This window comes from Microtus pennsylvanicus, chromosome 1, assembly GCF_037038515.1.
Source record: "Microtus pennsylvanicus isolate mMicPen1 chromosome 1, mMicPen1.hap1, whole genome shotgun sequence".
NCBI lineage: Eukaryota > Metazoa > Chordata > Mammalia > Rodentia > Cricetidae > Microtus > Microtus pennsylvanicus.
The window spans coordinates 155,664,596-155,686,225 of record NC_134579.1 but is presented as its reverse complement, the minus strand read 5'-3'; the positions used below and the strand labels follow the sequence as shown (position 1 = coordinate 155,686,225).

General features: G+C 40.0%; 1 protein-coding gene across 6 annotated transcripts; it reads left to right on the top strand.

The window, feature by feature from the left end:
- Positions 1-33: 33 nt before the first annotated feature.
- LOC142832894 (uncharacterized) lies at positions 34-14,744 on the top strand. 6 transcript variants are annotated; one of them, XM_075943716.1, is made up of 7 exons: positions 54-313; positions 2,257-2,367; positions 2,849-2,939; positions 3,060-3,957; positions 6,262-6,353; positions 8,185-8,311; positions 12,258-14,744. In XM_075943716.1, the coding sequence occupies exons 4-7, from the start codon at positions 3,897-3,899 to the stop codon at positions 13,418-13,420; spliced, it is 1,443 nt and encodes a 480-aa protein (XP_075799831.1). In that variant the 5' UTR covers positions 54-313; positions 2,257-2,367; positions 2,849-2,939; positions 3,060-3,896; the 3' UTR covers positions 13,421-14,744. The 6 variants fall into 6 exon arrangements, with proteins under 6 accessions (XP_075799839.1, XP_075799869.1, XP_075799831.1 ...); XM_075943724.1 differs by lacking the exon at positions 2,257-2,367 and having other exon boundaries at positions 34-313; positions 12,258-14,698; XM_075943754.1 differs by lacking the exon at positions 2,257-2,367 and having other exon boundaries at positions 38-313; positions 3,060-3,184.
- Positions 14,745-21,630: the final 6,886 nt, after the last annotated feature.

Here is a 21,630-nt window from a genome sequence, read left to right as displayed (position 1 = left end):
AACGGTGTGGCACATAGGCTGGAGGTAAGGGAAGGACGGAGAAGGGGGAGGGATTAGAGTGGTGACGTAAGCAGAAGCTAGGAAACCCTGTTGGTGCGTGTTTGAAATCGACTTAGGAGCCAAAGCCACAAGTGCTAAATGCCGTATTTTCTGTCGTTGCTCCCGGACCGGAATGGTATAGAACCGCGTGGTGTAGACCTAGGTGTCGCGGGGACACGAAAACTCTCCGGAGCCGCAGTCGCCGCGGGGCGGCCTGGGAAAGTCAGCAGCGCAGTGGCGGGAACCGCAGCCCGGCGGCCCTGGAACCTCCCAGGTCAGAGAAGCTGCGGGGCTGGGACCCAGCAGGGAAGGGCCCAGAGATGCGAGCAGTTTCTCTGCTCTTCATAAGGAAGCTGGTTCTGAAATTCTGCTTTGAATGCCTTTGCCTTCGTATATTTTAGATCATATGAAATAAGCCTGTTTTTTTTCTATTGATCTTTTTATTGCCAAAATATTCTTATAAAAATAATATAGTAAGTAGAATATTTGAATTTATCTGTCGATATTTGCAAACACGGTTCTCGTTGCTATGACGAAAAGGAAAAGCTCTTCAAATTTACACTCATCCAGGTTAACTTTCATATTATATCTGGGGAGTTGGGGATTTATTATTTATTATCCCAGGGCAGAGTTTAAATATTAGTCATGCAGATGGCTGCAGATTTAATCGAATAAAAATATATTTTTTTGTTTTTGTTTTTTTGACCCAGGGTTTCTTTGTAGCTTTGGAGACTGTCCTGAAACTTGCTCTGTAGACCATGCTGGCCTCGAACTCACAGTGCTGGGATTAAAGGTGTGCTGCACCAACCACCGCCTGACTGACTGACTTATTTATTTATTTATTGGTGTATGGCTGTAGACATTAACATTTCAATTTAAAATTTTCATACTTTATTATTTTTCCATCTGAGACATATGCTCTCTGTGGTGTGAATATACCACTCTGAGAAGAGTCTTCACCATATCTTGTGGCACAGGCCTTGAATTCCAGTGCTCCAGTGGTAGAGGCAGGTGAATCTCCTTGTGTTGGAGACCAGCATAATGATTTTCAGGACACCCACAACTACATGGTGAGGGACTGTGTCTCATCAAAGAAAAACAAACAAACAAACAAACAAACAACAGGAAAAGAGGAGGAGCAAAAAGAAAAAGAAGGAAAAGGATGGAAGAGAAAGGAAACGTGTCCTCTTGTGCTCATTTCTTAATGTTGCACCTTGTCTAGAAAGTACAGTATGTTGTTTGAGATGTCTGCTCACGGTCTTTTCAGTGAAAAGGCATTATGATCTAGGTGGTGTTGGCACGTGCCTTTAATCCCAGCACATGGAGGCAGAGACAGATGAGTCTCTTGAGTTTGAAGCCCGCTTGATCTACAGAATGACTTTCAGGACATCTAGGGTTAATGATTGACCAGCCTGACTCCATCTTAAGGATAGAAATCATTTGTTATAAGGTCAAAACAAGTTCATTTCAGTTTGTTTTCTTTTGTTTTTTTTTGAGTCAGGGTTTCTCAGTATAGCGGTGGCTGTCCTGGAACTTGCTCCGTGGACCAGACTAACCTCAAAGTCGGAGATCCACCTGCTTCTGCCTCCTGAGTGCTGGGATTAAAGGCTTTGTAGTTTGTTTCTGTTTGCTGCCAAATTCAAGTTGACCATTCTTTAAGCTGTTTCTGGAATTTGGCATGCTCTCCAACCTATGGAGTTTGACTTACGGCATCAATGTACCCTGATAACATGTTCTGTCAAATAATTGCAAAATGTTTAGCCAAGTTCCTACTTAGCAAAAGTTCCTCTGGAAATCCTCCAACATTTGGAAACCCTCTCATCCTACAGTTCTGGGTAATGTATAAGCCCCACTTTCTCCTGAGTTTAAAAGAAGAAAAGACATTTTAATATAGAATGAGATTGGAAGCCATATTTTAATAATTATGATAACTCATTTACATCTGAAAAATGTCTACAATAGTCTTGACTCCTTGGTTCAAGAAAAGCACTCTGACCATGGACACATGACAGAACTATTAACTTTTGGTTCTTATGTTTGCTTTGTTGAGACCCTTTGTTTGTGCTGCTTGGCCCTGTAGACCAAGATGGATTGGAAAACACAGGGTTCCACCCACCTGTTTCTCCCAAATTCTAGGACTAAAAGTATGCACCAACAGGAAGATTCAAACTGTTTTTTTTTTTTGTTTTTTTTTTTTACTTTATGCTCTATTGACAGCCAGTGGTGTGACTGTGGACTTCTCCCAGGAGGAGGGGCAATGCCTGGACTCTGCGCTGACTTTGTGCAGAGACTGGATATTGCAGAATTACAGCAGTCTGGTTTCAGTGGGTGAGAATAGTTTGCTTGCAATCTCCTTTGCTCCTTAGAGTTCCTAGCAAAACTAATCTGTGCGTGTGTGTGTGTGTGACTTGTGTGTTTATAGAATCTCACAGTTCACAGAGTAAAGTAAAATCCTCAGAGGAACAAATAAAAATTTTCACAAAATGTTCTCTCTCCTTTTGAGTCTTTTTTTGGAGGTAAAAGGCTGCCAGCATTTTTGGTCCATGATAACAGAACATCCCTAGGGTATGATTCTCATCCCAATCATTCACTTACATTTTCGCCTCTGATATTTGACTGAGCTGTGATTGGAAGTGGGATTCAAGTAACAATAACTAACAATGTTTTATAATATTTTCAGTATTCTGACACTGCACGACAATTGGAAAATCGTTTTCTAATCCTCTATTTTGTTTTCTCTTCATGTACTGAGCACAGTACTGTGTTAGAAATCCAGCTGCTTTCTGAAGAATCTCTTTCTCATGTGCAGCGCTCACTGAGCACCAGGACCTGTTCACCTGTGAAACAGAACAAAGAGGCCTGGAAGATGGAGAGGGAGGAGTCAGTGGCTAAGGATGCAGGTATTTGGAGGAATTGGGGAAGGAGTAGAAAAGGATCAAGTGAATGTTGAAGTGGGACAGGAAATCAGTTTTGCATGAGTGTTTTGCTACATATATGACTATATATCATGTGCATTCTAGAACTGTATGTGTGGACTGATGGGAACCACCCTCTGGGGCCTGAGCATGGAACCTGGGTCTCTAAAGCAGTCACAGACGTTCATACCCATTGAGCCATCTATCTAGTCCTATTAAGTTTTACTTATGTGAGTATCAATAATAGAAAATGGTATAAGGCTCTTTATAGACATTTTTATGTAGATGATCTAAAATCTTGACTTTACATAAGCATTTATTATTTCTTAGTAACTTTTTCTTTCATTGTTTTTAAAATACAGCCTACTCAGTCTGTATGTTTTCAGGGATGAAGATTTGGTATTGGATAACCATATGGTGCACTCTTCTCTATTTCTCCAGTTCTCAGAATTCCTTAGTGTTTGACTAGAGTTTAGGCCTAGTTAGCTTCCTCCCTTCCATGTTAGCATGTCTCTTGGTGTTGGCCTTGTTCTGCTCATGTTTAGGCAGCCCTGTTTGTAAGATTTTATGCATGTAGCTTCTCTGACATTTCTAGGAGTCACAATCTCACAGCAAATATCTTGTTCCTCTGGCTCTTAAAATGTTCCCTCTCCTCTTTCTCGGTGATCTCTGAGCCTGAGGTAAAGGAATTGTGTTGCTTAGGTGTCAGTGGGAACTGAGCATCACAAGTCTGCACTTTGACTGGTTGCGGTTTTCTGTAATAATCTCCATGTGTTCCAAAAGAACTTTCCATGGTTAGGGTGAGGATAACATTTATCTATGTAAGTAAGTAAAATTTTTAGAATTCAGTTAGTGATTATGCTGATTTAATGAAATTGTTCTCCTCCACGATCCCTGACTTCACTATCCCTGAGGAAACTGGCCAGGTTTCCAGGACCAGGCATGATTTCCCTCCTGTTGAGAGGGTCTTCAGTCCAATTAGAAGGTGTTGGTTACCACCAAGGTACGTGTGCCACCCTTGCACCCTTCCGTTTATCCTCAGTGCAGATCATTGTTGTGGTTCATCGGAGTCATTGCTGGATAGGACTGTTGACCAGGTCCCTCTTTGGAAGTTTGAATGTTGCCTTCTGGTACCATGAAAGCTGATCCACATGGAGTAGGCTTTAAAGTCATAACTTTGTCAAATCCTCTGGGATCTGTGTGCAGAGTGCATGGCTTCTTCAACAATAGGGACTCGCCTTCTGTGTCTAGGAGGGAAGCATGAACAACAGCAGGAGCTGGTTAGGTAATCTCATGGATAGCTGTGACCAACAACTTTAAAGCAGTTTTTACACTTGGAGTTGGTGGTTTTGTTAGAAAATTTGTAGTTCTCTTGCATTATCAGCACAGATGGGAACTTTTCATTTATACTCTAACTATAACTGGATATACAGACTTATATGTTATAGGCATTTTTGGTAGATGGTAATAGTAAGATTCCTTATTACGTTTTCAGACATACTTACTTTTATTTTACCCCCCTTTTGTGTTTATTTCTGTTCTTTCTCCATAATTAAATCCCTTCTCATTTTTCCATTTCCCCCTCCAGACCCCTTGCTTTCAGTTATTCCCCTCTCATACTCCCCCACACCCCACAGTGGTCTATTTTGCTCTTCTGGTTACTGCAGTCACTCCAGTTTGTGGATTCACATCTGAAGATTTGGAGCTAGGAACTTTCTCTGAGAGATAACAACCATTGTCTCTTTCTGTGTCGGGGTTACCAAACTCAGTATGATCTTTTCTAGGTCTATCCATTTACCTGCAAAGTTAATGAGTTAAATTTTCTTTACAGCTGATATTTTATGGTGTATATGTTCTATATTTTCACCATTCATTCATTAGTTGAAGGACATTTAGCTTGCATGCCTTCTGTAGCTATTGTGACTAGAACATCAATTACCATGGGTGAGCAACAAGTAGGATGTCAGGTCCTTTGAGCATGTGCCAAGGAGTGGTACAGCTGACCCATGTGCTAGATTGATTTAAATTGAGGTTTTTTTTTAAAAATATTTATTTATTTATTATGTATACAATATTCTGTCTGTGTGTATGTCTGTAGGCCAGAAGAGGGCACCAGACCTCATTACAGATGGTTGTGAGCCACCATGTGTTGCTGGGAATTGAACTCAGGACCTTTGGAAGAGCAGGCAATGCCCTTAACCACTGAGCCATCTCTCCAGCCCGAGGTTTTGTATATTTAATTTTAAATTCTTTGTATTGACTTTCAGAGTGGCTAGAATTTTTGTTCATAGGTTTTTTTTTTTTTTTTTGGTGTTCATAGGTTTTTATCTTCTTTGGTTTTGATTTTAATCTTGTTGCTTGTAAGCAGAAGTTTCCTTGTTTCTCACACTGTCAAATAATTTTTCAGAGGCTTATATTAATTGTAAATGCTCAGCCAGTAGCTCAGGCTTACTACTAACCAGTTCTTACACTTTAACTCATTTCTAGGAAATCCATATACTTCCCTGAGGCTCATGGCCTTTACTTATATCCCATTTTGTGTATCTGACATTTTCTCCATCTGGCTGGCAACTCTCCTAACTTTGTCCTTTTTTTTTCTCAGCATCCCCTGATTTTTCCACCCAGCCTTATCTTATCTAGCTATTAGCCAATCAGCTTCTTTTTTTAAAAAAAATATTTATTTATTATGTGTACAATATTCTGTCTGCGTGTATGTCTGCAGGCCAGAAGAGGGCACCAGACTTTATTACAGATGGTTGTGAGCCACCATGTGGTTGCCAGGAATTGAACTCAGGACCTTTGGAAGAGCAGGCAATACTCTTAACCACTGAGCCATCTCTCCAGCCCCCAATCAGCTTCTTTATTTAAAAAAATTATAGCAACAAATCTTCACACTGTAACAAAAGGATTTTCCACAGCAATTGCTAGTTAAGTTATTAGGAGCATTGTTTCTCTACTATAAGAATTTGTGGTTTGCTATCTTGTACATGGATGATTACTTTCCATTTCTTATCTACTTATCAGTTTTTCCCTTGAAATGTATTACTTCCCATGTTCTCATGGATAATTCCTCTGATTCTCTTCTGTATATTTTCTTCTAGTTTATTATTGGAGATTATTTTTCTGATTGTAACAATATGGTTGATATGATTTTTCTCTCCAGGCTTTAACTATATTTCCATGTTCTTTCTTTGGAATCATTTACTGGACACCTGGTAGTGTTCTGTTTATTAGCTCTTTTCATGTGTTTTGACATTTTTCTTTTACCAGCTTTCAGTATTAACTTTTGCATTTTCTTATATGAAAGGGCAACAAGCCATCTATTCTTTGTTCCTGAAAGAAAAACTCAAAGACGAGAAACAGAAAGAAATGGCTGATTCTCCAGTTAATCTGTCCCAGGTCAGTTATCATATCCACTATTTTTTCTGGAAATTTTACATTTTGAGACATTGAAAGCCTTTAATTTTCTGCTTCTGATTTTTTTTAACTTTTTTATAAAAATTGTTCCAAACAAACACACAACAACAACAAAAAACCCACACACTGAACTTAACCAGACCCAAAGGCTATACAACTTAAGGTATTTAGGCAGTTAGAGTTGTCATCTTTGGGAACAGAAGCTCTAGAGCCTCACATGAGATTTTATATTTTCACAAAATTTAAATTTTCACAAAATTGAATATATTTTAATTATACAGTACCAAAAACCAAAGACATATGACAAAATTAGACCCAGAAAAGCACTTAGCTTTATATCATTTTTCATAACTGGTGTTCAGTAGCTCAACTCCTGATAGTTAGCCTTTCTTGTTATCTTTTCTCCATGCTCTGCTGTACCCACATGTACATTGTTTCCCAAATACATGTATTATTGGCTTGATTTTTCTTATGAGGCAAAATATGGTTTCTTTTTTCTGACTTCTATGACCTTACTTACATTCTAAATCCAAACATTATCCTGTAAATTTTTATGATGTTTTTCTCTTCAGCTATATAGTATTACATTTTATATATATGTGTGTATATATATATGTATACACACACATATATATACAGTTTGCATTATATAGTGATCTGTCGGAAAACAATTAGATTGATTCCAATTCTTTGTTTTCATGAATAAGCAGCAATAAATGTGGGGTATAAATATCTCAGTAATGGGATGTGGAATTCCCTGGGTATATGCCCAGGAATGAAAGAGCTGTTCAAACATTAGATCTATCTTTAATTTTTGTCAGTAATCTCTAAATTGTTATCCACGATGTCTGTATTAACTTGCACCACACATACACACACACACACACACACACACACACACACACACACACACACAGAGACAGCACAATGACAGTCTATTAGGATTCCTTTCTCTCCTCATTCTCTCTAACATTTATTGTCAGATTGGTTGATGACAGCCATTCTGGGCAGAGTGAGGCAGTATTCCAAAGTAGTTTTAGTTTGCATTTCCATGATGGCATCTTAAGGATCCTGAACACTTTGCAAATTTATTGGCCATTTGTGTTTCTTTTTTCACAAAATGTTTTTTCAGCTCATTTGGCCATATATTGATTGGCAGTTTTATATCTTTGGAATTTAATTTCTGTAATTCTTGGTAAATTCTAGCAATGAACTTATATCCAAAGTGTCACTGGTATAGATTTTTCTCCCATTCTTTGGGTGTCTGTGTGCTCTACTGAGTGTTTCCTTTGATTAACAGAATGATTTTATTTTTATGTAGTCTCATCTGTTGATACTTGGTTAGTTCCGGTTCTGTTTGTGTTTTTTACTATTCAGAAAGTTCTTGCCCATCCTATATCCTGAGGGTGTTTCCTGTGTTCTTTAGGTTTCTGTGCTTCTCATATTAAATATAAGTTTTGAATCACTGTAGCATGATCAACATGTAAAGCATTTAAAATCACATTTCCTCATCACAGATTTTCCTTCTGAGACATGTACACTGTGATCTGTGGGATATAAACACTGCATCCATAACAGATAGTTAACCTTGTCCACACCTGAAGTGTGTGCCTTCTTTCATGTGTATTGCGTGGTGAGACTCCTGTGCTATCCTATTGTCTGAGAGTTGGAACATTCCTTATAGAATGTGATTATTTAGAAGTCATCTTTTTGAGTAATTGTCTTCACTCATTTATATTTCTTCACGTCTCCTTATATCAAGGAAATACTCTGTCCAGTATCACATGATCAAACTGTACTTTTTTTCTTTCAGGGTCTGTTTACATTCTGGGATGTAGCTGTGGACTTCACCCAAGAAGAGTGGAAATGTCTGAATTGTGCTCAGAGGACTTTGTACATTGATGTGATGTTGGAGAATTATAGCAACCTGGTCTCTCTGGGTGAGAAATTTGACTTGTAGATTTCCTAATTTATCCTTTGTATGTAACAACTTTATAGGTTATGGACTCGCTGTTAAAGCTGTCATGGAAATGATAGGGGACTATGGAAACTTTGGTAGTAGACGAAAACTTTTTCATGATACTTCATTTTTTTTCCCTTCCATTTTTCATTTTAGAGGTTTCTGTTTTCCACTTAGAGGTATCATACACCCCACATTTTTTTCCATGATACATTCAGAAACTTAGTAGAATATAATATTTGTACCCATATCTTCTTTTTCATTTATTTTCTTTGATTGAAATAGATTTTCTCATCCAGTATATCCAGATTGTATTTTCCCTTCCCTCGAAGTCTCCCAGTTCCACCCTCTATCCCTTCCTCTCAATATCCACTCCATTTCTTTCTCTCTTTAGAAAAGAGCAGTTTTTAAAGAGATAACAACCAAGCATGGCAAAATAAAAGATGAAGCAAAGCCATCATTTGAAGTTCGACAACGTAGCCCAGCAGAAGGGAGAGAGTCCTTAGAACAGGCAGAAACCTCAGAGACCCATTCTTTCTCACACTTCAGAGTCCCATGATAAGACTACGCTTAAGCTATAATACATATAAAGAGGGCCCGGTGCGGATTCATTTAGGCCTTGTGCCTGCTGCTACTGTCTCTGTGAGTTCACTTCACTTAGCTAGGTAGTTCAGAGGGCCTTGTTCTTCTGTTGTCCTTTATCCATTTGGGTTCTTAGATTCCTTTAACCTCCTCTTGTGCCTGGTTCTCTGAGCTCTGAGGAGAAGGGATTTGATGGAGACATCCCACGTCGACTCTGTGTATCTCTGCTATTTTTGATAACTTTTTTTTTCTTTTCATTCTTTTTTGTTGTTGTTTGTTTTGTTTTTCCGAGACAGGGACTTTTTTTTTTTTTCTTTTTACGGCAGTAGTTTTTGGTTTTACCCTTGTTCTTTGGTCTATCTAGTCTTTGGTCCTTGGTTACCCAAGCAATGTTGTCTATGGGTTCCATCAGATTGGGCCATGAATAAGATCAGATGTTAGTTAGGTACTCCCTCAATTTCTGTTCCACTACTGCCCTAGCATATTTTCTAGGTGGGACAGATTGTAGATCACAGGATTTTGGACTATTTCCATCCATAACTTAAGTTTGATGTCCATCATTGCATTTGACATCATTTTAGTTTTGAAAAAAACTCAAAGTATGCAAACTGAAAAGTCTCCCTTAATATATTTACAATATGTACAGGAAATAGCACTTGAAAATTCATTTCTATATTCCTCTACTTTGTGCTCTCTTCATGTACTGAACCCAGTACTTGGTTACATGTCTTTATTCTTTCTAAAAACTCTGCCTTGAGTCATGAGCTACCTCACAGGACTATATGCAAGGTAGGCCTGGTCACCTGTCCTGAGCAAATGAGATAGCCCTGGAATGTGGGGAGGAGAGAGTAGCCACAACCAGGGTGGGCTAGTGAATGAGTGGAACAACAGTGATGGCTTCCAGTGAAAGAGAAATCAAGAGCTGAAAACAGTTTTGTTACACTTAATTCCACTTAAAAGGATTCCTGATCATTTGACTTAGTGTAGTGTCCTGGTTCCAGGATGCATGTTGTAACTTTTAGAAGATATTGTGTTTTATTGCACCTGAATTTTGCTGACTTAATACTAACACAAAATGCAATTTTATTTCATTATGCTGACATTGGATTAAAATAATTTTCCTAACTTTATGTCTGAAATGAATCCATGGAGTAGGATTATTCTGTAATTCCCTTCCTTGCTGTCTTTATATTGCATCCTTTATTTTCTTTCCACTGAAGAATACACAAACACTCTTCTGGGAAATAATCTCAAGAGTTGGTGTTCAGAGAGACTTGAGAATAACCTTAACAGTAAGTAGCCTGAGAGGCCAGCTCCCAAGGCTACCTCCAGGGTTTGAGTCAGAAGGCCACAGTGGGGTGGAAGGGACTGAGGATATTTGTAATCAGAGGGGTAACAGAAACCCACACAGATGATGTTTGAGTCATGTTTTTTACTCTTCTGTCCCCAGTTTGAAATCTCTGCAGTTTTTATACACATACAATGGTGTTCTTTTCCAAGGCTGTTTTCTTAGGGTCACAAAGCATTCTTTGCAGACAGATATGTTATACAAAGCAATAACTTGTCACTGATTTTAATGATTGGCTGTGGCCCTGGCTGTAAAAAATTCCATCTGTCTCTTAAAGGGCAGAAAACTAAACCAAATAGAAATTTTAAGAGGAAATAAGGAATTCGTGCACTCAAAGTGTGACTAAATTTGTAAGCTAAAAGTTTGTGATCAGTAAAACATGCAAAAGTAAAATGCTGTTATCTCCTGGCACAGAGAATGCAGCTGTGCTTCAGAAACTGTCAGTGAGTAACCATGGCAACTTGCATAAGGCAAGGGGGAAATGTACAGTGATGATTCATATCAGCATAGCCACCAAATGTTAACTGGCAATGAAAATCCTTTCAATTCTAAAACACACTTCTACTCTGTGTGCTTAGAGCAAAGACGGGACCTATTACTATTTCATACAAAATCTGGGACTTGACACCTCCCAGCCGCTCCAGCCACTTGCATGTATTTCACACACTAATCAGTAACCGTGCTAGAAGGCTATCTGTCTCTGAAGATGGTTAATCAATTTACAACATCTTCTTGTAAATCATCCAGATCTCAGAACTAAAACATAATCAGTTAGTCTTCTAAGTTAAAATCTTGTATCGATAAACTGAGGTGAAAGTGTATTCAAGGTGTTAATAGCCGTTAGGGTCAAAGCAGTGGAGTGCTACATTTTCTGTCACAGGAGGCAGAATGAGCTCAGTACACTTCTTGTTCTTTTTAATATACGAAAGGCTTTGAGTTAACAAATCCAGGCATATGACAGTTCTGTCCTTGAGTTTTATCTGTGAAAGTACCATTTGTCATCTTTCTTACAGGACACCTTGTCTGGCCAAATTGTTCTGTCATTAAGATAATTAGAAAGAACAGGCTTTTCAGTTTTTTATCACGATGTAGAACAAAAACTTGGCTATGACTTATTTTATCCACCAGAGATACATGATATGAGGAGAAATCATCCTTCTATCAGTGCATAGAAATATTGGGCCCAGCATATGAGGAATACACTACTAAGCTTATAGGACAAGTCCCCAAGCTGGAATTAGAGGGGGACCATGTTACCACACAGAGAATTGCAGGTAGAGGCAAACAGCTATTCAAAAGGCAGTATTCCTCACAGGCCCTACCTTGTGAGTTTTATCCTCCAGCAAGTGTGTGTGTGTATGGTCGGTTGGCCTCCTAAATATCAGTTGTGATATACTGTGTATTCTTGTGGACTCCATCCTAACCCTATGAGGAAATTTAAGAAACACAGCAGTGTGTGGAGTTCAGACAGTGGAAGACAGAAATTAGCAATAGCTGCCCATGACAGCCCTGCCTTAAACAATCTAGTTCCTATAGTGTCTGGCAGAATAATTGCTTTGCATCTAAATTTGGAGAATGTAAAGCTTTTTTTTTAAGAAAAAAGAAAATAAAACCTTTGATGCTTTTGAGTAAGCCTTTAATCTTAAAATGAATTCTCACAGTACTCGTCATTGCTGTTCACTAGGAAGTATAAATACTGTGGATCTGGGATTAGATTAAGTTCTTTTTCATCAGTCTCTGAGTAAATAAATATTTAAAAAGAGACATGTATTCTAATTATAATCAGTCACTGAGCTCCATTCCAGTGATGTTTCATCTTCTATGAAGGTCACCCTGTGAGAATCCATAGAGTTATAGTGGAAGAATAAAGTTGACTACTGGGAGCTCTATTCTAAATAGTTGCTGGTTGACTTATGAGAGAACTTAGAGAGTCTGTCATTTATCACATATTTATTATTGGAACAAGCCAATTAACCTGAATTTTACTCATTTTCAGAGAACTATTGCAAATGTGATCCTGTCCGTCAGCATGTGAATAATGAAAAGGAGTCTCGTCAGTTTAATGAGCTTGGCAACATGCTTCATGACCCCTCCACATGTGCACTTTATAAAACACACGGAACTAGAGAAAACTCTAATAGCTACAGATGCAGTGATCACAGGAATGACTCTGTTGACTCATCAAACCCTGATAGACATGAAAGCTTGCACACTGGAAAAGAACCTTTTAAATCTAAAGACTGCAAGAAATCTTTAAATTTGGGTTCTATCATTACTCAAGATCACATACTCTACACTGCAAAGAAAGAACACAGACAGGGAGAATATGATGACACTTTCTCTTCTGCATACAGTGTTTTGCAACAAACAATCTACGATGGAGGGACACCACACCAATGTTTGAAACACGGGAAATGTGTCAGTACCACCTCAAGCCTCATCATACATCCGAGAATTCATACTGGAAAGAAACCCTACAAGTGTGACATTTGTGACAAATCCTATAAGCAGAGTGCAAGTCTTAAAACACATCAAAGGCTTCATACTGGGGAGAAACCTTACAGATGCAAAGATTGTGGAAAGTCATTTCGCCTGTTGGTAGTACTTAAAAACCATCAGAATATGCATACTGGAGAGAAGCCTTACACATGTAAGGAATGTGACAAATCCTTTCCTGTGAAGTCAACTCTTACAAAGCATCAGAGAATTCATACTGGAAAGAAACCCTACAAGTGCAATGTTTGTGACAAATCCTTTAGTCAATGTTCACATCTTAAAATACATCAAAGACTCCATACTGGGGAAAAACCTTACAAATGTAAAAATTGTGAAAAGGAATTTCATGACTTATCAGCACTTAAAAGCCATCAGAAAATGTATACTGGAGAGAAGCCTCACAAATGTAAGGAATGTGACAAATCCTTTGCTCTAAAGTCTACTCTTACAAAGCATCAGAGAATTCATACTGGAGAGAAACCCTACAAATGCAATGTTTGTGACAAATCCTTTACCCAGTGCTCAAGTCTGAAAACTCATCAAAGACTCCATACTGGAGAGAAACCTTACAAATGCAGAGAATGTGGAAAGTCATTTCCTCAGTCCTCAGCACTTAAAAGCCATCAAAAAATGCATTCAAACAAAAGGCATGCTGGAGAGTAGCTTTACCAATGCAATGAGTGTAACAGGTCCTGTAACCACTATTCATTATTAGGAAGGCAGTAGAAAATTTATTTTCTAGAGAAATTAAACAAAGGCAAAGAATGTTGTAAGTCCTTTCTCAGCTATCCATCTTAAAATGCATTACAGAATACACATAGGTGAGAAACCGTAGAACGGTGAAATATGTGACAAATGCTTTACTATGACCGCTACTCTAGAACACATCAGAAAATTCATACTGGAGAGAAATCTTACTGATGTAAAGAATGTGACAAATCTTTTTCTACGTGTTCAAGTCTTCAAACACATTAGAAAATTCATACTGGAGAGAAACTTTACAAATGGCAGAGACTGACAAATCCTTCATCCAGCATTCAAATCTTACAATATATTATAGAGTTCATAATGGAGATAGATTTGCATATGTAGAGAATGTGAATTTTTTACTAAATGCTCAACTCTTCAGGCACATCAGAAAATACTGGAGAGAAAAATGCCATTGTGAATGTTGTGATGTAGCATTTACCTGGTACTCTCTGCTTATAAATCACAACAGTATACACAATAGAAACATAAAAATATGAAATTTTTGAAAACTTTGAATGAGGTGTATATATTAGAAAAATATCAAAGAATTTATATTATAATAAAATTCTGCAAATCAAACTGAAAAGCTTTTTTTAAAAAAATGCAGGAATTTTGACTGCATGCATGTATGCATTCTGCCTGTAGAGGCCAATAATATCAGATCCCCAAATCTGGAGCTATATGCAGTTGTAAGCTGCTGCCTGCATGTGTGCAGGAAATAGAACCCTGAATCTCTGAAAGAGGAGCCAGAGCTCTCAGCCACTAAGCCATTTCTCAAGCCCCTGAGAAAAACTATGGTAAAACATCTTGTTCAGCCTCTACAAATTCATAATGATTCCTGTCATGTTGTGCTCACCTTTAATCCCAATACTTCAGACACAGAGGCAGGGTATTCGTGTGAGTTCAAGGCTAGCCTGGTCTTCATAATAGATCAAAACAGGCAGAACTGTATAAACTCTGTATCCAAAAACAGTAATGACAAAAATGCGTCAAAAAATTGTGAAAAAAACCTTTATTTTTTCCTCTAATTTTGCTGTATATTACTAAATTTATACTTCTGACAAACTTTATAAAGGTACACCATATATAACCCCCATATCTTGCTGTTCATTGGAAATTTCACCCCCAAATACATTCAGTTTGACAAATTTTTTGCCTAGTGCTGGAATAGTAAACATGAAATTCATAATGAAACACAAAAAATGCTCCAATAAATTCTCATCGTTTATCTATCCTCAAACATCTTCATCTTAGGTTTATACTAATGCAAATAGGGAGAGGTTGAGAAACTGTAAAGAATTGGACTGTGAATGTTACAACACCTACAGTTTATAAATCTCCAGGTCAGGGCTGGAGAGATGGTCTGTAGGTCCCTGTTTTGATTCACAGCACCTAACAGGTAGCTCACAACTGTATGTACCTCTAGGATGAGGGTATCTGATGCCTACTGGATTCTGTAGGCACCATTTTCACATACTGCACAGATACACATGCAGGCAAAACATTTATACATAAAAAGAAATCCCCAAGGTTGCAAGGCTTAGTAGACTATGGCTTTAATCTCTGGATGTTGGAAGTAGAGACAGGTTGATCTCTGGGAAATTAAGGCCATCTTAGTCTACAAGCAAATACCAAGACACCCTGTTTCAAAAAAAGAAAGCTCTGAAGGCTTTCAGAAATTACTTTTGAAGTGCTGAAGGAAAATGGGGAAGTATTTATTCTGTCTTAGAGTTTTTATTGGGCTAAGAGACACCATGACCACCATAACTCTTACAAAGGAAAACATTTAATTGGGACTGGCGTACAATTTCAGAGATTTAGTCCATTATCATCATAATGGGACATGGCAGCATGCAGGAAGACATGGTGCTGGAGAATGAGCTGAGAGTGGAGAAATTTACACCTAGACTTGTAAGCAATAGGAAGGAGTCTAAGTTTCATGCTGAGCTAAGCTTGAGCAAAGCCTGCCCCCACAATGGCACACTCCTTCTAGCAAGGCCACACCTACTTCAACAAGACCAAACCTAATATTGCCACTCCATTTGGGGGCCATTTTCTTTCAAACCACCACATATTCTAAACTCTAAAATAATATACCTGTCCTTAACCTTAGTAGACCTTCACTGAGGAAAAGGAGACTCCTGTGACCCTCCTTCAACCATAATGAAATGGTAATTGTCCCAAACTTGCATAGTTGCTGTAGTGAGGAGGCGAGCAGGCATGCTCTTCATCCCCCCCAGCTCCCTCACGGCCAGCTTTACACACAAACACACAAACTGTATTCATTTAAATACTGCCTGGCCCATTATATCTAGCCTCTTCTTGGCTACCTCTCATATCTTGCTTAACCCATTTCTAATAATCTGTGTAGCACCATGAGGTGGTGTCTTACTGTAACACCCGATTTGGTGTTACACCCTCGGTACAGTTCGCGCGCCACTGTACCGAACGCGAGTCGGGCAAGGGCCTGGAGATTGAAAAGAAGACACAGAGAGACCAGGGTCATTCGGAAGGAGATCAGCCGAATGCCACTTTATTCAGCGTTGGGGGAGTTTTTATCTACCTGACTGCAGCACAAGGATCTCCGCCCAGGCAGGTGGGAAATTACCATATTATCAATGGAATGAATGCCCTGCAGCTAACCACGATCTCCACCCAGGCAGGTAGGAAATTACCATATTATCAATGGAGTGAATGCCCTGCAGCTAACCACCAGGCGGGGCAGGCATAGCACAGAAACACACAGGAAGCTTAGTAAGTTGATCATAAACTGTCCCCACAAATGCACCACAGGAATAAGGGAGACCAGGGCCCTACAGGTCCCCCTTTTGTATAAATTATGACTAGGCCTGTCTTGGGTGGCATTGGACATCAGGCAATACCCCTTACCCGTCATGGGAAAGCATCCAGGTCAAAACACATTTCCTGTCTTAGGTTGAGGCAGCCCCCCAAAAGCCTTTCCCGTCTTTGGCTCACTAGTCATCCAACACCGAGTTCAGCCAGATTTGTGCTGAAAGATTCTCTGGGGCAATAGCTAAGGGGACTTGCCACGTGGCAACATTGACCTGAGCTTGCCTTTGGCTCTGGCATCATGACCATGAAGATGATGCTCCAGCATATGTAAGCATCCTTTAAGGAGACTGTGCTTGCTCAATTCTTAATAATTCTGCCCAAATTGGAGCCCTTTAAGTAAGGTCTCAGCGCTGGTGAAAATAACCCTGGTATAGCTAACTAGAATAATTTTAAGAGCCAATTTGTAAATTGTACACCTCAGGGTCCGTAAACAACAGCAATAAGCTTATTACTGTAACATTTAGCAGTGGTCTTTAACCACAACCAAGAGCAAAATTAACTGCAATATTCATTTGTAAATTTAGCTCAATTTGAATGGCTACGGCATTTGCAACCTGCCCTGAGAAGGTATCCTTTGTGCTAGCAGGAAGCAACTGACTGACTAATGAAAAATCCAGCAGCTTAGCTGCTGTGGCAGCAACAGCTGTGGCTGCCGATATCATGGGAAGGGTAGATAGGTAGACGGGCGAGGAACAATCCTTGGCACTTGGACCACCATAGCCAGCTCCTCAGGAAACCCGCAACTCTTCAGTTGACAAGCCAGAATCTCCTTGATCTCTCGGCTCTGTCCTGTCTTCAGGCTTCTGGACAGGAAAATCCACAGCACGCACCAGCCGCTCAGGTACCCATATTGGATTGTCAGCATCCTGCAGGAAAACACAAACAGCCCCTCTTCCCCACACCAGTACAGGATCTGGACCATGCCAGGTGCCATCTGATAGATTCTTCCATTAGACATGAGGCATCCCGGAAGAATCTGGCCGCCAATGCCTGTCAGCGGCAGTATGAGATTGAGCATCAACAGTCAAAAAATTTAAAATGTATAAAATAAAAGATAAATGATCTCTGGGGGTGGAACCATATTCCCCCTTTTTTGTTTTATGCAAATAGGCTTTGAGAGTACGATGCGCTCGCTCCACTATAGCTTGTCCTTGAGGGTTATAAGGTATACCCGTTTTGTGAGAAATTGAAAACTCAGAACAAAATTTAGCAAAGCCAGTGCTAGTATAGGCTGGTCCATTATCAGTTTTTACAGTTTTAGGAACTCCCATGTAGGCAAAAGCCTGGAGACAATGACTTTTAACATCTCGTAATCTTTCTCCTGTGTGAGTTGAGGCAAAAATGAGATGAGAATCTTAAAGATCCAGCATTGAGATGAAAACGATTATGAGCTTTTTCTGCAGCTTCATAAGATTCCTGACTAACTACATAAATTTGACGAGTAAGCTGATCAGCCAAAGCGTTTCCCTCACTCAAAGGACCAGGGAGGTCAGTATGAGCCCGCAAATGCCCTATGTAAATGGGTACAGATCGGGCCCAAAGCAAAGTTTGAATAGCCAATAACTGCATCTGGACTCGAGATACAGAGGCAATATAAGCTGCAGTTTTCAACGGTGCAAGAATTTTGCTTATATACTGGCTGTCAGTAAAAAGGTTAAATGGAATATCAGCATATTTCTCTAGGGCCATCTGGACAGCAACCAATTCAGCCATCTGAGCAGAGTTAGTATTAACAGACTGAATAACAAAATCAGGAGGGGAGGCTACCACAGCTCTCCCGGTGGAAGATCCATCAGTAAACACATTTCGTGCCCCTGCCAGAGGCTGCAAAGAAATAATTTTAGGGATTTCTGCCTGGGTATAAGGTGTAATAACCTTATCAGGTAACATTCCAAAAGTTTGCAAACTAAGCTTATATCCTTTCTGAATAACACGTAGCACAGCTGATGGATAAGAGATAACAATTTTTACAGGCGACACATGTTCATGTACCCACATGATGGGTCCTTGCTGCCAAAAAACTCCAGTAGGACTATGCTTGGAGGGGAAAATTATCAACAGCAGTGGCTGACTATAGTCAATATAGTTAATATGAGCAGAGGCAAGCTTTTCTTCAATTAGAGTAATACATTGCCTTGCTTGAGGTGTTAACTCACGAAAGGAGGTTGGGTCTGGATTTCCCTGCAGAATGTCAAAAAGTGGTTTTAAGTTTCCAGTAGAAATTCCCAGACTGGGCCGGACCCAATTTAGGTCTCCAAGCAACTTTTGAAAATCATTCAAAGTTCGTAGTCTATCTAGGCGAAGAGTAACCTTCTGCGGTTTTACTCCTGTCTGCAACAGCTGATGCCCCAAGTATTGATATGGAAACTGTTGTTGTACTTTTTCAGAAGCAATAACTAACCCAGCACGTGCTAGGCATTCTTGCAAGTCAGCAAAAGCCTCAAGGACTACTTTTGGGTCCTGTCCAGCTAATAGGATGTCATCCAAATAATGACTTATATACAGTTGAGAATATTTATACCTAATAGGGGCAATAACCCGTGCCACAAATATTTGGCAAATTACAGAACTATTGGCCATACCCTGGGGCAGTGTTACCCATTGGTAGCGCTTGTATGGTTCTTTGAAATTTATAGAAGGTACACTAAAAGCAAATTTATCAGAGTCTTTTGGATGCAAGGGAATGGTGAAAAAACAATCCTTCAGGTCAATAACTAAAAGATAATATCCTGCAGGAATACCTACAGGCTGAGGCAACCCAGGTTGAGTTGCCCCCATAATTTCCATGCAATCATTTACTGCTCTAAGATCTTGCAATAACCTCCATTTACCAGACTTTTTCTTAATAACAAAGATAGGGGTATTCCAGGGAGAAGTGGATGGCACTATGTGTCCTGCTTCTAGCTGTTCCTGGACTAGAGTACGAGCAGCCTGTAATTTTTCTTTACTCAGGGGCCATTGCGCTATCCAAACAGGTTTTTCAGTTTTCCATTTTATAGGAATGCTTTCTGGCTGCTCTGCAATGGCCCCTAGGAAAAATTTCCTAACCCTGCACGCTGTCCAGGTGACTGTTGTATTATTTTCTTGTCTGCTAAAATCTGCACATCCCCCTGCAGATTTTTGCCCAAACCCTGACCAGGGACAAAGCCCTGCTTCAATAGCATACGCTGCACAGGTTCAGTGGTCAGAACTGCTCCCATAGCTTGCAAAACATCTCTTCCCCACAAATTAAGAGGAAGGTGTTCCAGGACAAATGGTTTAAAAATGCCTTTATGGCCTTCTTCGTCCTCCCAATCTAAATACTGAGTACTGCACTCTGGAGAACTGGCCGTTCCTACTCCCTGCAAGGTAGTAGAGGCTGGCTGTAGAGGCCAGGATGCAGGCCAGTGCCTTTTAGCAATCATTGAAGAATCAGCCCCTGTCTCAGGAAGGCCTTGGAACCTTTTCCCATTGACTGTTAAAGTAAGAGTGGGGCGATTCTCTAAACTAGAAACCCAATAAGCTCCAGGGGATCCTGTGGAGCCAAATCCCTTGTCCCCTGTTCTTGTTTAAAGAAAGGATTAGTAGAGCGAAACATGGGCAAAAGCACTAATTGAGCTATTCTCGCTCCTTGAGGGATGACAAGGACTCCCATACCAGCTTCAATCATAATTTTAATTTCTCCAGTAAAATCACAGTCTATAATTCCTGGTAAAATTTTGATTCCTTTGAGCGCAGAACTACTTCTACCCAAAACTATACCTACTGAACCCCTTGGGATAGGTCCAAATACTCCAGTCCCCAAGGCTTGCACACCCATTTGTGGGGTCAATACTACTCGGGCGGAGGTACAGAGATCCAGTCCTGCACTTCCTGAGGTGCCTCGTACAAGGTCGCTGACAGTGAGGCATTTCTCTGAGGAATGAATCTGATGGGAGCTCCTGCTCCACTCATGGCCCCGTACACTTGTGTTTTGGGGGCCCGGGGCAGGCCCCTCCCCCCGTTTTTTGACCTGGGGATAAGATTTCCTTGACTGTCCATCTTAGAGTGACAGTCGTTGGCCCAGTGAACTCCCTTTTGGCATTTTGGGCAAACACCTGGATTCCTTCTAGGCTGATTAATTGCTCCTTTACCAGCAGGGCAGTTCCTTTTGAGATGTCCTGACCTTCCGCATTGAAAACAATTCCTAGGCCTAGCTCCACCCTGACCTTCCTTGAGGGCAGAAACAATGACCTGGCCCATCACGTGAGTGCCATCAATGTCTCTGCATAATCTGATAAAATCATTCAAATCTCCATCTCTATGGGGGCGTAAGACTTGCTGACAGAACTTGTTTGCATTTTCGAAGGCCAAATGTATAACGACTGGCATAGCTGAATCCACATCCCCAAAAATGCGGCTTCCCACCTGTAGAAGGCGGTCAATGAATTCAGAATAAGGTTCTGAAGATCCTTGAAGGATCTTAGAAAGCTGTTCTCGTGATCCTTTGTTAGGTAAAGTTTTCCAAGCTTTAACGGCCGCTGCAGCTATCTGAGCATAAATTGCAGGATCATAAGCAATCTGTGCTTCTAAGCTAGCATATTGTCCTTCACCAGTCAACATGTCAAGGTTATTCTGGGGGAAACCTGCTTCAGCATTTTTGCCTGCAGTCTTTTTGCAATTTTCCTGCATTTCACCTCTCCATAACAAATAATCTCCCCCTGAAAGACAAGCCCTGCAAAGCTGCATCCAGTCATTGGGTATAAGGTTGAGGTCTGCAAAGGATTCCAATAAAGCTACAGTGAAAGGAGCATGAGCTCCATAGTCTACAACTGCTTCTATCAACTGCTTAATATCCTTAAAAGCCAGAGGGTTATGTTGCCTGGTCCTCTGTCCCTGTTGATCAATCTTTTCCACAACAGGATAAATCTGCTTCTCTCCACTTAGATAATTTAACCTGTCCCGGATCTCTCGGATTTCTGCCTCTAAGTCCATAGGGGCAGAAGCAGTAGTGCAAGGATTATGCGGAGGCGGTCTCATGGAGACATCTCCGTTTGCTTCCTTCCTTTCCTCTTTTTCTAACTTCTTTTTTATCAGTGCGATCTCCTTTTCTAAAATTTCTTCTTCTTCTTCTATATCCTTTCTATTACTTCCTGTTCCTAAAACTTCCTGTTCCTCAAAACTCTTAATAGAACTCACAGACTCTATTTCCTGAATCTCCTCAAGGGTTTTGTTTAAACTCTCTAATTGCTCTTTCACTTTAACATCATCACTGAGAAGAGCATCTCTGACCAAGCGCCATAGTGAAAATA

Bases quoted from the DNA above. Each gene is read 5' to 3' on its own strand.
- LOC142832894 (XM_075943708.1), top strand. From the start codon at position 139: ATGCCGTATTTTCTGTCGTTGCTCCCGGACCGGAATGGTATAGAACCG. The intron at 314-2,256 runs GTCAGAGAAGCT...CTCTATTGACAG, and splicing joins GCGGCCCTGGAACCTCCCAG to CCAGTGGTGTGACTGTGGAC. The intron at 2,364-2,848 runs GTGGGTGAGAAT...TCTCATGTGCAG, and splicing joins ATTACAGCAGTCTGGTTTCA to CGCTCACTGAGCACCAGGAC.